The 13122-nt window shown below is 46.3% G+C and overlaps 5 protein-coding genes across 5 annotated transcripts; 1 reads left to right on the forward strand and 4 right to left on the reverse strand.

The window, feature by feature from the left end:
* Positions 1-23: 23 nt before the first annotated feature.
* Positions 24-778, reverse strand: N7473_010321 (uncharacterized protein; the record flags this gene model as incomplete). The annotated part of the gene is made up of 3 exons (XM_057156260.1): positions 24-383; positions 423-635; positions 761-778. The coding sequence occupies 3 exons, from the start codon at positions 776-778 to the stop codon at positions 24-26; spliced, it is 591 nt and encodes a 196-aa protein (XP_057004915.1).
* Positions 779-2107: 1329 nt separating this feature from the next.
* Positions 2108-2774, reverse strand: N7473_010322 (uncharacterized protein; the record flags this gene model as incomplete). Its single annotated transcript, XM_057156261.1, has 3 exons — positions 2108-2267; positions 2342-2549; positions 2603-2774. Coding segments are annotated over 3 exons (540 nt in total), but the record flags the coding sequence as incomplete, so codon positions are not given.
* Positions 2775-6130: 3356 nt separating this feature from the next.
* Positions 6131-9150, reverse strand: N7473_010323 (DUF3723 domain-containing protein; the record flags this gene model as incomplete). The annotated part of the gene is given in 4 exon segments (XM_057156262.1): positions 6131-7501; positions 7515-8323; positions 8427-8675; positions 8733-9150. The coding sequence occupies 4 exon segments, from the start codon at positions 9148-9150 to the stop codon at positions 6131-6133; spliced, it is 2847 nt and encodes a 948-aa protein (XP_057004917.1).
* Positions 9151-10186: 1036 nt separating this feature from the next.
* On the forward strand, positions 10187-10617 carry N7473_010324 (uncharacterized protein; the record flags this gene model as incomplete). The annotated part of the gene is made up of 2 exons (XM_057156263.1): positions 10187-10298; positions 10355-10617. 2 exons carry the CDS (start codon positions 10187-10189, stop codon positions 10615-10617), a joined length of 375 nt encoding a protein of 124 aa, XP_057004918.1.
* A 451-nt stretch (positions 10618-11068) lies between these two features.
* N7473_010325 (ferric reductase family protein) lies at positions 11069-12868 on the reverse strand (the record flags this gene model as incomplete). The annotated part of the gene is made up of 3 exons (XM_057156264.1): positions 11069-11166; positions 11229-12321; positions 12380-12868. 3 exons carry the CDS (start codon positions 12866-12868, stop codon positions 11069-11071), a joined length of 1680 nt encoding a protein of 559 aa, XP_057004919.1.
* Between the last annotated feature and the right edge of the window lie 254 nt (positions 12869-13122).

Here is a 13122-nt window from a genome sequence, read left to right on the forward strand (position 1 = left end):
CGACGCTGACGAGTATGGCCAATCTAGCGTCGACGTTCTGGAACCAGGGCCGATGGAAAGAGGCGGAGAAGCTCTTTGTGCAGGTCCTGGAGACGAGCAAGACGAAGCTCGGTGTAGATCATCCTAACACGCTGACGAGTATGGCCAATCTGGCGTCGACGTATAGGCACCAGGGCCGATGGGAAGAAGCGGAGCAGCTTGACGTGCAGGTCATGGAGACGAGCAAGACGAAGCTCGGTGTAGACCATCCCGACACGCTGACGAGCATGGCCAATCTGGCATCGACGTTCTGGAACCAAGGCCGATGGGAAGAGGCGGAGCAGCTCTTTGTGCAGGTCATAGAGACGAGCAAGACGAAGCTGGGGGTCGACCATCCCGACACGCTGACGAGTATGGCCAATCTAGCGTCGACGCATTTGAACCAGGGCCGATGGGAAGAGGCAGAGCAGCTCTTTGTGCAGGTCATAGAGACGAGCAAGACGAAGCTCGGTGCGGACCATCCCTCGACGCTGACGAGCATGGCCAATCTGGGGTCGACGTATAGGGACCAGGGCCGATGGGAAGAGGCAGAGCCGCTCGACGTGCAGGTCATGGAGACGAGCAAGACGAAGCTCGGTGCGGACCATCCCGACACGCTAACGAGCATGGCCAATCTAGCTCATACCCTTCGCTCATCAGGTCGAGATTCAGCCGCTTTGCAGTTGATGGCCGAATGCGTTCGACTTCGCGACAGAAAATTAGGCCCTGACCATCCACATACTATATCTTCCAAGTCCATTTTAAGCGAATGGGGCGAGAAAGGTCACAGCCCAACTTCCCAGGTCACTAAAGCGCCGACTGAAACCAAAGAAGACCACCAAACCCTAGCCAGTTCCACGGAAACCTCCGAGCGAGTTATTAAACCTCGCGGACATCGCAGGCTCATAATCTTCTCGCGCCTCTTCGGCAGAAACTAGTCGTCTTTCTTTTTTAATTGCTCTAGAGTACATATTTGCTTGGCGATTGCGCAGAAAAACGATCCAATTAAACAAATTCTTTTACCGTAACGCAGTTAGATAGAATATTCCCTAGTTAAGAATCTATCATGTTCACTGAATTACATAGCTTTTGAATCCAGTACGTATAGTAATATTCAGGAAGGAGCTCTGATCTAACAAGCTCGGTAAATGTCAGTTTGTGTCGAAACATAGAGCGGTAACTTGCCGCCTAGACAGGGGTTATACTGACTAGCCCACTTTCCTTTGTGTTTTGTATAGTAATTAGGTATCCTTGGCATTACGGTTTGTCGTAACACCGTGTATTTTAGCCATCTATGGGGTATTTCAACCTGCCCCATGATATTCGTTCTTTCTTCAATCAATCAACTCAATTATCTCGAATTGGTTCCGCTTGACCTCGCCTGCTTGCCTATTCGCCCGCCAGGATTACTAGCCCATACTGTCTCAGCTTGCTCCGACAGTTTGTAAGAGCCTACGGGCAACAGCCCCCTGGTTTGTACGGGGCCGTATTTCGTCTGATGTCCCATACCGTACGTCAAGACTGCTCAAGGCAAGGAAGAGCTGCAGCCTAACTAAATCTGGCCTAAGTTGTTTCACCATCATCTTGGCGGCGGGGCTTGAGATAGTTTCTCTGTGTAAAACATGGAAGCCAATTTCGAATATTGCTGTATCTCTTGTCCTGTAGTAATAACTTTATAATCTGGTTCATTGTGGAGTCACTAAGGATATTACAATCACACGAAGATCTACTGGCACAGTAATCACCGCTTATATATATTACCATACATGCGATATGTGGTTTTCCCTTGGAAGCGGAGCACTATAAGGCCTCATGGAGAATCTTGAAGCGTGATCTGTCTAGGACGATCAGCAGAATCAATTAGCCGGGTATAATTATAAGTAAGATATGGTAAATATAAAAAGAGAGGGAGGCCATTGAAAAGTTTGGTTGTAATTGCAAATAAGCGTAAATCAAAAACATAAAGCAAGAATAATCTCAGATCAATACAAATTTCTCCCCTTCAATATCAGACAGGATTCCCTTCCTTCTTTAATGACAGACGCAGTTTGACGTGGAAGTCGCAGAAGCAGACTCGCTATCTAATACCGTAGCCGATGGAGAGACCGTGCTCGAAGAAGAGACCGTGCTCGAAGAAGAGACCGTGCTCGAAGAAGAGACCGTGCTCGAAGAAGAGACCGTGCTCGAAGAAGAGACCGTGCTCGAAGAAGAGACCGTGCTCGAAGAAGAGACCGTGCTCAAAGAAGAGACTGTGCTCGAAGAAGAGAATGTGCTCGGGGAAGAGATCACCGGCATGGACAATGGGCTAGTAGTGGCCATTAACTTATAATCAGACGCACTGCACCAACTGCCAACCCGTAGTCCATCGTTCAAGGTGCATGCTGACTTATCGCCGTTCTGATTGAAGAAGGTGACTTCACCAGCATCTGTGACCTTTATCCAGGCGACATCCTTGCCATCTTCAGTCCCACATGCTCCTACACTGAGGGTGGTGAAATCTTTGCGCTTGCCGTCCACGATCTCGCTCAGCTCTGCATAGCCGGTCAGTATCTGGTAGTCAGGTTCAAATAGGTAGTATTGATACCTGAACAATCGGTTCCATTGATCTCTGCAAATGGTTCAGAGTAACCTGTGCATCCATGGTTATCGTTGGACCACATCAGGCATTGGTGATCCTGGTTGATGACTCCGAGGGAAGCCCCCAAAGAGGTGCGAATAAAAACTCCAATGAGAGCTGCTTGTACTAGAAGGTTCATTTTAGCGGATTGGCAAAACTAGTTTTAAGTAATAGTAGATGATGATAGGGGCCAAGTCGCTCTTTATAGTCAAGCTATGTGAGGTCTCAGCTCAATCTACCTGCGACTATCAAAACGGACTCCTGCAACTACAAGAACAGACCCCTGCAATACCCAAATGGTGCTTCTCGGGCAGGAACTGCAAGCCAATGCGGAAGTGCTGAGTAAATGTGGGAAGAAGCCACTGAATAAGATACCCGATTTGTATTTTGAGTTACAGTACAGTACCACTATGATTGATATTGTGTTATCTTTAGGCTCTGAAAACGAATTTTCTATCAGGCCCTGTCCCAGTATTTTGTAGAAGATCCTCCAAGTTTAGCTATAAGATTTTCGGACAACGTGAAGTGTATATAATGAACGAACTTCCCCTTCGACCAACAAATATTCTCCTTTTACCAACTAATATTCCTTTTGTTCCAAAATCGCTATGGGAAGATTTCTAAGGGTTCTGATGCGTGAGTAATGATTTTTAACACACTTCTAGGTATCTCACTATGTTTAACAGTTTCCATTAGGTCGAGATAAAAGATCTCAGCAAAAGTATAGGGACAAATTTCAACTTAAAGGCGTTCCCGTGTCGACAGCCCAGTCAGCACTGGACGAACTGATTTTTGATCCCAAATGGAAGCCTAAACCGGAATGGGAGCTGGATAGAGGAAAAGATTTTCTTGGAAACCCCTCGTGGATATTTACAAGCAAGGAAAATCCTGATTTGAGATTTGATGAAATGAAGCTGAGGATCTACCGATCCTTTTCATTTAGGCGCGTGGGTAGTTGGGACAACATAAAATATGTGCGCGAGAAAGAAGATCCTCCGCTTCGTTTCCTTAACGATGAGCGCCGGTTGAAGGCAATTCTGACCGATTACATGCCCCGGACATACTTAGTTTAGCCATCTCTCTATGTGGCGTCGTGGAAACCACTGCTAGCTTAAGTCGCATTTGGTTTGGTTTTTTCGATGTTGCTATTCAAGAGGGTAGCGTGGAAGACCTAGAGATTTGCTTTCTAGTTGTGTGTTAGTGTAGCTGCTATGTACTGTACAGTACCTATTAATGTGGGAAGACCGAGAAACGGTTTGTGATGGTCTGGTGATAATCTGCTTTCGAACCCAATTTCTAGCCCTTTATCTGATTCTGGTTTACAACTCTACCTTCCGTCAAGGGAAGCAAAATTTCAACGGCTTCCAAACGCCTGTTTCGATTGCGGCACACAGTCACATATTTAAGTCTAGAGCACTTCCCAGCAGATTATGTCACCCGTACGGCCAGCAGTGAACACCGGTGACACGCGAGGACATTCGGGATCCTTCAAAATGGTTTGCCATCTTTTCCCGTTGCATAAAAGGTACATGCCGCAAATCGGGCTCAGATGACGTCTTTTGGAAATAGTTTTCCTGGTCCCAAAAATGTCAGGGCGCTGTATGACGCGAATCTTCTTGTGGGTGGCAAAAGAATACTGCGTCTGCACAGTGCTTGGTTTGAAAAGTCTCCGTGTGACGCTTTTCTTAAGCTCGATCAACTCATAAGAAAATATGACATCGTTTATATAAAGCACAATTTCCGGTATCTTTATCGTGCGCGTCTTATCAGGATTTGTAAAAGTGGTTTCGGGTAGAATGACTTTGTGCTTTGCTTTGTTGTAGCGATATCCTTCTCTGAGGGACTCGAATAGCAGATGCTGGAAATATTGTAAATCACCATTCCAATCGTTGATTGACAAAAGAACATGATGACGCCGAGGTCCATTGTAATCAGGCTTTCCAATCATATCCAAGGTTGGACCAATAAGGCAAGGGCAAGCCTCTACTTCCAACGCCTTATCAATCCATTCATCGCTCTTGAATATCACCCTCCATAAAATGTTTTCTTGTTTCTCACTATAAAGGAGAGCATCAGCCATATTCTTGGTAGAATTGGGGAGCAGTGCATCCGCGATGAGATCGAAAACTTCTCGTGGGATTTTTCCGAGATTTGGCATGTTAAAAAGGGATATTATGTCTCAAAGCTAGTAATATTAATCTTAAAGAATATGAATGGTTCATCCTTAAATTCGATCAGTTCGGCAGACAAACAGTTAAAGATATAGAAATACAACCGAGATTCTTCTTCATAAGAATCCAGACATCAGTGGGCGAAATAGAATAGGTCTTGTCGGCGACTGCAGGGATCCGATATGGTGGTTGCAAGGATTCGTTTTGGTGCTCTCGGCGACCCGTGTAATTGTAGATGGATTCCCGCTGGTCTGCTCGCCGCACAAGTGAAGCTATGTCTGTGCGTGGCTTATGTGCGGCAGATTGTCGGGTGGCTGTTGCCCGGATGAGTTTAGGGCCAAGGTCGCGCGACCAGGGTGAGAGAGGTACCTGATACCAGAACCTGTAATTACGGTAACGTTACAGATCTACCAGAGATACATTTAGAAGAGCTAGTGGGACTTTTACTGACCAAATCAAGCCTAGTGCAAGGGAAGTGGGGGCGCTGGGAAAGAAAGCGTGTCTCTTCGGAGGGGAATCTGTTTTCGAATTCTACTGTACTGTACTTATCTGGAAAATCAAGACTGCTCTTTCCTGAACTATTTACTCGTATCACAAATCGAAAAATCGCCACCGCGAACTCTTGCGGTTCTCTGAGCTAATAACTCCGCATGAGAAACTTTATCTACAGTGCCTTGAGCGGAAAAGTGGCATCGATATCCCAGGGCGGCATACATATCGTACTGTATCGTTGCCAAAACGAAAAAACGATGGTATCATCGGAAGGCCAAGTCTTCTGCCTAGAGTAGTATATGTTGTTCGACTCTTCTTGTTGGAACATCTCTCACAATCTCGCCCGTTCTTCAAGATGAGCGCCACTTGTCTTTTGTAGCTAGTCTTGGGATCTACTTGAATATGGAACAGCGTTCTCATTAGATTGGACTATACCAGAGCGCTTTCTTGAGATCTTTCAAGTCTCAGGAACTTTTGTAATATGAGCAGGTTCTCATAGTACGAGTTTTGTCACGGGACTGGATTCTCAAGAATGGTGCCTTCTCAAGAGGATCGTTATATGACTTAGTTCCCAGGAGTTTTGGCATCGCAAGAATCCAATCATAGGAGACTTGTCTCATGAGGTAATTCTCGACACCTTATTCTTAAGAATGCCTACACGAGACAAGCCCCGTTACGGGATGGGATTCCTGGCATTGTATCGCTCCTGGGAACTTCTTCAAGTTACGTCCGTACTCTTAAACCGATAGACGGTCAAGGAAACTATTCTCATATTGTATATCCTTCTAGAAAAACAGTCACGGACACTGGTCGGAAAAAAAACGACCACAGCCTACAGCTCCTCCTCAACCTCTTCTAGCTGTTCGAGCTGTCTTCTTTTCAAAGGCCTTTCTGGCTTGTCTGGGAGCCGTGGCAGTAGAGCCGTGGCTCCTATAAGTTGCTTTTGATCCACAAGTTTTCTCTCCTCTTCAGTTGAAAACATGAAAATAGTATTAATACCGTCCGCGGTTCCTGCGCGAAAGCACATGGCAGGACTGACACTGTGTTGAAGATGGTCATAGAGCGCAAAACCTTTCCGCATGTATTTTATAGCATATCGTTCTACAGCTTTAGTGTCTGAGGGTTCCACCCGGATAATATCGGCCACTCGGAATTGATCACGGTCGAAAGACATGAATTTGAAATCAATAACTGCACTTGAATGAACAGCTGCAGGACGAGGCGGCTTATGATGGATCGGCTGTTCCCTGGCATGTGATGGAGTGTCCATGTCAGTCATTGCGGCTCTTGCCTGGTCGGGACTCGCATTAGACACAGCCTTATCCCTCTGTCTAGCAGGATCTTCAAAGGAATCCACTTCCTCTTCCATCGCCCCTAAGGCAGCCACATGAGATTGATTTTGTCCAGTATCCGAAAGCAATGCTTGATATTCTTGCTCAAATCGTTCTCGTTCCCAATCTTCATCAAGTCTCTCTCGTTCCTGAAGTGCCCGCATTAAATTTTCGTCGAATCTGCGTTGTGCCTCGATGTCTCTGTCTTCAACAATGCTACTTCTCCTTCGCACAGAATACACAGAGGGAGAGTAAATTCTAGCAGGATTTAGGTCCTCCTGCTCTGGATCTTCGTGTTCCGAAGCACTCTCTTCGGGGGTTGAAAGTTGTCCTGGGCTTTGAGAATGGCTAGTATGTGCATCGCTACTCTCATGTTGGGAAGCGATGGGAGACCTTAAATCGAGAGGATCGAGCAATGGCCTTGAGGAAACCTCATCTGCCTCTTGGCCTTCCAGCGCCTCTGCAGAGTCATTTTGATCTTCGGCAGCTACGGAGCTTTCAATACTCACATGCTCATTCTCAATGCCGTCCATGGGATCAGCAAGGGCTACCAGGCCATCTGTTTCCTCTTGGTAGTTCTCCTGGACTGACCACGACGGGTTTACCTCTCCTGGTTGTACGTCGGGAGCTGGATCCGGCGAGTCGCTTTCACTGACGAAGAGTGGGGATATATCTCGCGTAGTTATACCGTGTGGCGAGCTTTCTGCTGTTGATTTTGAAGACGAACGTCTTCCAAAGTAGGCGAAATAAATACAGCGCCGAACAAACAAGGTCGTTAGGGGAGGAAATGGCGTTTCGGCATGTACATAATCGAAGAAAAGGTGTGGAGCATCTTGTGCATGGGCTTTTTTTCTGTGGGAAGCCACTTCTCGCTCGAGAAGTCACCCTAGTGTCTGCAAGGATCTCGCAAGTTGTTTGTCTGTGTTCAACAGCTGCCGAGAAACACTCAACCACACGATCAATAAGAGTCTCGAATTGTTCAGGTTCGTAGTGAAAATGATCCGGCTTTCGGGCTCGGAGCAGAGCATTACGTGCAATCAAACGGTCAGGTGACCTCTGGAGTAATTGCTTGATCTCCTTGGACCAAAAGCCAAGCCGGCGGGCTAGTCCGGCCATTTCAAAAAGTACACTCTCATCAAGCTCTCCGCGTTCTGACTTGGTCAATAGCTCCTCATCGTTCCTAGCGGGTGGCGGCATCGACTCATAATGTCGCATTGCGTACAACCACAGCTGCCGATATCCGATATCGAGACTATCAATACTGTTGGCAGCCTGTCGACGATACGCGAATTCGGAAGTTTGTACTAAACAATCCTGACTGTCTAGTGCATTCACAAAATTTCTCTTCATAGTATTCCATATAGATCCTTTCGGGGCGCCGAAAAGCCGTTTTATGCAATGTGCGCAGCGTTCGAAAAAGTAGAAATCTTTCCAGAACGTATGTAGAGATGGTATAATCCCATCGAAATGCTTAATACGTCTCCAAATTTCTTTGCGTTGGGATTCATCAAAGGAAGAAAATATTTGCCGGCCAAGTATGAGTCCCTTGATTTTGTTTGCATCGGTCTTGCAGTTTCCAGGAGCCTTTGATTGTAATTGCAGCACTGTCTCAGGATCAATGCGTGTGAGAGCAGCTCGGTCACCGTCGACAAAAGACAAGTATGTGTCAAAAATGTGATCAAGGTATGTGAGCACTTCCTGGATAGCTGTTAGAATACTGAAAGTGTACAGGATCTGGAACATGTACCTCGATCGACCTAATCGCAATAAGCCGATGGAGCAGGCTGAGTTTCATACCATCCAGCCAAAGACCCGGAATGGCAAGTAACCTATCAAATCCTTCACGTAGTTGTTCATTGGTCTCTTTGCTTAGCTGCTTCATTCGGTTTTGGTTGTTCTCAGATAAGCGCGACAACCACTTCCGTCGAAGCAAACTATTTCCCTCACTTTCGTACTGTCGGATTTTCCTATATATCTCGCCATCTGTTGGCTTCCTCTCGTTGGCGTACTCCTCAATCAATGATGTTCTCAGGGGTACACTGAGGTCTATTAAATGGAGATCCGATCAGTTTAGAAATGAACAATTTCTTGTTGAAGACATACCGTCTAAGAAGAGATCTACCGTCCACCATCGCTCGGCGGGCGCTAATACCTTTGACGCAGCATACAAGCGGTGACGGCCATGAAGACCTCTTAACTGGCCTTTTGGAAATGTTAAAGTAGGTATACTTTTCCCAGAGCTCGTTAAAAGCGAATGAGCGTGGATATCAGCGTTCTTCAGCGCGTCCGCTAACGCCTGCCGTGAGAGGGTGGCGGGTACGTAGTTGGCGAGCTCAAACCGGCGGCAACCGCTCTTTTGGAAAATATTACAAAGCCTTTCCACGTTTCTATGATCAACCCACTGGCTTCTTGGACCCCCAAAATGGATCTCCGAAATCATAACTCGGGCGGCGCCTTTGTACTTCAATCGCCGCTCGTTAGCTTGTTTGACTTCATCTTCGGTCAGAAAAGCACGACGCATAACGAGAGTTTCTGCGAAATTGGTCTTTCGATATAGGAATAGTAATGTGACTGTTTCCTATAAAAGGGCTTCGTAAGCTTGAGCGTGGGAATTTTATGGACGTGCTCCAAATGCTGATAAGGGCTGCACCAAGGAACCTTTCATGGGTACGATCAAACATGGTCTCGTTGGCATCTGATCAAGGTATTGGTGGTCTCAGGGATCCGTTTTGGTGCTTGCAGGGATCCGTTTTGTGGCTGCAGGGATTCGTTACGGTACCCGCATGAATGCCGTGGTGAGAAGCCCCACGAGTTCTAGTGCCTGTCGTGGCTCCCCTCAGTTTTCCTTGGCTTCTACTTATTTCTGCAGCAGATATTTCATGAAGCTGGAAATTGCATCTGACTTCAATTGAATTAGGTTCACCCGTTTCTTCCAACCTTACCACCTGCTACTCTATCCCTAGTACTGATGGACAATGAAGAGAGAAGATTCACATGCTTCAATATCCCCCTTGACAAGGCTATTGATGGGCAGGTCAACGATTCAGGGCCCGGGCATACCAAGAATACAAGAATAAACCAAGAACGTGGTCATGAGCGAACTACCTATCAAACGGCACCCCCAAGGAAACGGAAAACTACGCATGATCAGATACCTTCCCCTAAAGCTAAATCTAACAAATCAACTGCCCAAAAAGTCAAGCACGAATCACCATGGAATACATTTGAAAAGATTTACGAGTGCGACCTAGCCGGACAAGCGGTGGTTGTCGCAAAGAAATCCAGGCCTAACCGGCTCTATTTCCTTAGGACATTCCCTGGGGACGACGAACTTGATGAGCTTCTTCACAGACTCCTATTCACTGAGCACGAAAATATTGCGTCAACAACAGATTCCTTCGCTACCACTGAGGGTCTTTTTATTATAGGTGATTTTATGCCTCTGACCCTCGGGCATATTGTGGCTTGCCGTCACTACCCAGATAAGGAACAGCTGAATGCCATAATGACCCAGGTCGGCTCCCTGACCCTGGCCCTGGTCGATGCACATAATAATGATGGATGTACAGATTTTGAACGGCCTTTCCTACATAGAAACCCAGGGCCTACAGCATGCGTCTCTGGACTCCTCCGGGATCTTGATGGACACCAATGGCCACATTAAGATTGGTATCACCGGCCCTTATTATGTAGACCTAGCTGGATTTAAGCTGACGAAGATCTAGGCCGTCTGGAAAGATGTACTGCAAGAACCAAGGAAAAGCCTCACCATACAGATATGGTGGGTAGTATTATGATGGAGCTGTTGCAAAATTACACCAAGGACGATGGCATTGTTGGTATTGACAATGTGGATCGTTGGCCCTCTGATTCACCTCCTGTTACTTTCCTCTCCTCCACGACTTCTGCCAGCTCATTGAAATCTCTCATGAAGGTATGGCACTTCTTTTCCAGCGCAAGGAGTACTTCTGACATTCTCTTGCCTTAAGCACCCCCTGATCAGCGAGATACCTTTTCGTAAGGAGACCCTTATCGGGTTAGCTTGGTTTGCCATTCATTCTACCAAGACATTTTGGTCTTACACATCATAAAATAATTCGACACGTTAGAGTGCATACATATTATGATTGCCATATGCTGCTTTCCATCGTTTTCTATCATTCTGATGTTCTGTCGTACAATGAACCTGTTTGGTATTGGCTGTATCCTACAAATGGGTAGGTAGTCCATTGTTAGTCTTCGCCCAAGGTGTGGTTTTGGTTCTTGTATCTCAAAACCAGTATTTGTATTAAGCTCCACGCTAACTTTGAAACAATCTGTGTTTAGTTTCTTCGATACCCTTCTCAGCTTTCCCAGCTTCAGCTCCCCGTGTCTACGTGCATAGATATTAGAAAGTGGGACGTTTTCTTTGATTGCCCTTCACTACTGTATCATCTAGACTATGGTTGATATTCAAGGTTGATCAGGTTCAAACGTTGATCCAAGTGGCGTCGCACAATTTCCTGCAATCTATCACGGATATCTCCAGACGCGGACGCTAGTAGAAGTAATTCAAATTAGCTTTATACGCATCAAAAGCATTCGAGAGAGCTATCTCACTTAGAAGAAGCATTTCACCCCGATCAATTTGTAACGACGGTTCTTGCGTAGGATTCTTTTCAGAAAGTTCACTTATGACAATGTCTTCGTAGTCAGGGGCTCCTTCGTAAAAACAAGCTCGCTCATGATTTCCAAAAGACAATTTTTCAAGCAATGACGGATTTTTTCCCACATAAATCGACACACTTAGTATCTGCTCGCTTGTCAGATTCGATTCCTTCGGTTTATGCAAGCTCTTACGTACGTATCCATCATTTGGGATATCTTCTTTCAATAAATCATTGATATGCTCCTGTGCCATGACCGCAATTTCTACTTCATTAGTTGGGTTCTGCTCTTCTTCAACGCTTTTGAGTGACCTACCACGATTTTCAACTTGCCAGACAAGATGTACACGACGAACACGCAAAGTACATGTTTTATACCCTTGGATCAATTTCCTAGCGTATGGTAAGACAGCCGAGAGCCCAGAGTCGCTCGAAACAAGCAGCACGTATTGGTAGTCGTCAACGCGCTCGCTGAGGCCATGAGGCCCGCTGTAGAGGGCCATGGAGGAGTACCCCTCCGAGCCGATAGTTCGTAATTGGCGACCAATTGTTCCCGTAAGACCTTTGCGAGGCTGAACCAGAAGCTCTAGGACTGATTGCTTTTCCTGTGACCACGAAATAACCGTGAAGGGGTGAGTTTGTGTCCATGACCAAAAGCTCACTGCAGGGAGCCACAAGTTGATATACTGCCCAGCTTTCACATTTATTGGCCTTGGTAGGAGCAGTCGAACTTTGAATGGGGTTGTAGAGGTTTCAATGGATTCATGTCCGTGCCTTGATAAAATTGCCCTCGGGCATCCATTTCCCGAGAAAATTCCGTTCCGATATAGCAACCCGGCGAAGAACAAGCCTGATGTGGCAGCAAAAGCACTTATACCGATGATAAGGTATAGCCATGGCAGCAGCTCTCTTTTTGGGATATGTCTCCAAAGTCCGTATACAGCCACAATTGTCAGGCCCTGGTGCGATCTAAGAAAAAATTCATAGGAAATGTTTCGCACAAATGGAAGTGACATCAACGTAAGAGCTCCCAAGCTTGCAACTGCCTATCATGTTCATCAGACTTGAATATAGAGCCACCCTTTTCTGTTTATTTTCACATACAATGATGGTGAATATACCTCGTGTACTTAACTGAGTGGATGAGCTCTTAAGGTCAAACCCAATAGCCCCGACGTGAAGCACCGCCAGCCCCATTGTCATCCAACCCGCCGCTCGATGCATCTTGCGATATCTTGCTAAAGAAACACCCAGAAGATCGGCCGCGTAGCTCAAGTAGCCTGCTCCCAGGAGTAGTACCATATTGATAAGAGATAGGCTACCGGCGCGTCGTGCAACATTTTCCATCGAGGTTCCACGGAAAAGAACGAGGATAGAATTCACCGTGATATATATCAGATGTTCAATTATTCCGATTGGGCTCCAAGGGCCCCAAAATCTGTGGCGAGAAACAACATAGCGATAAATAATATGACGATAAATAAAGACACGAACAGAATCCTTCCACCAAGTGAGTGACCTTAGAAGTCTGATGAAGACGAGGCCTAGGAGTATGCTTCCTGCTGTTATAGCGTAGATAGCGAGTGCATCCATTGTTAATTTACTGTACCACAGCATGCATAAAATTAGAGAGAATCGGTGGACAGACCTTTAAATATCTAGGGAGCCGAGATGCTTCTTACCAATCTCAGAAACCAGTAGGCAAAACATAATGGGTCATGGCGGATATTATGACGGTAAGAGATAATCCATCTCCTGAACTGTCGACCCACAGACTTTGATAGTAACTGTTTTCGTAGTCGCAGGGATCCGTTCTGATGGTCGCAGGGATCCGTTATGGTGGTCGC

Source organism: Penicillium subrubescens, assembly GCF_028828155.1.
Source record: "Penicillium subrubescens strain IBT 31985 chromosome Unknown utg000007l_segment0_segment0, whole genome shotgun sequence".
In the NCBI taxonomy this organism is placed as follows: Eukaryota; Fungi; Ascomycota; class Eurotiomycetes; order Eurotiales; family Aspergillaceae; genus Penicillium; species Penicillium subrubescens.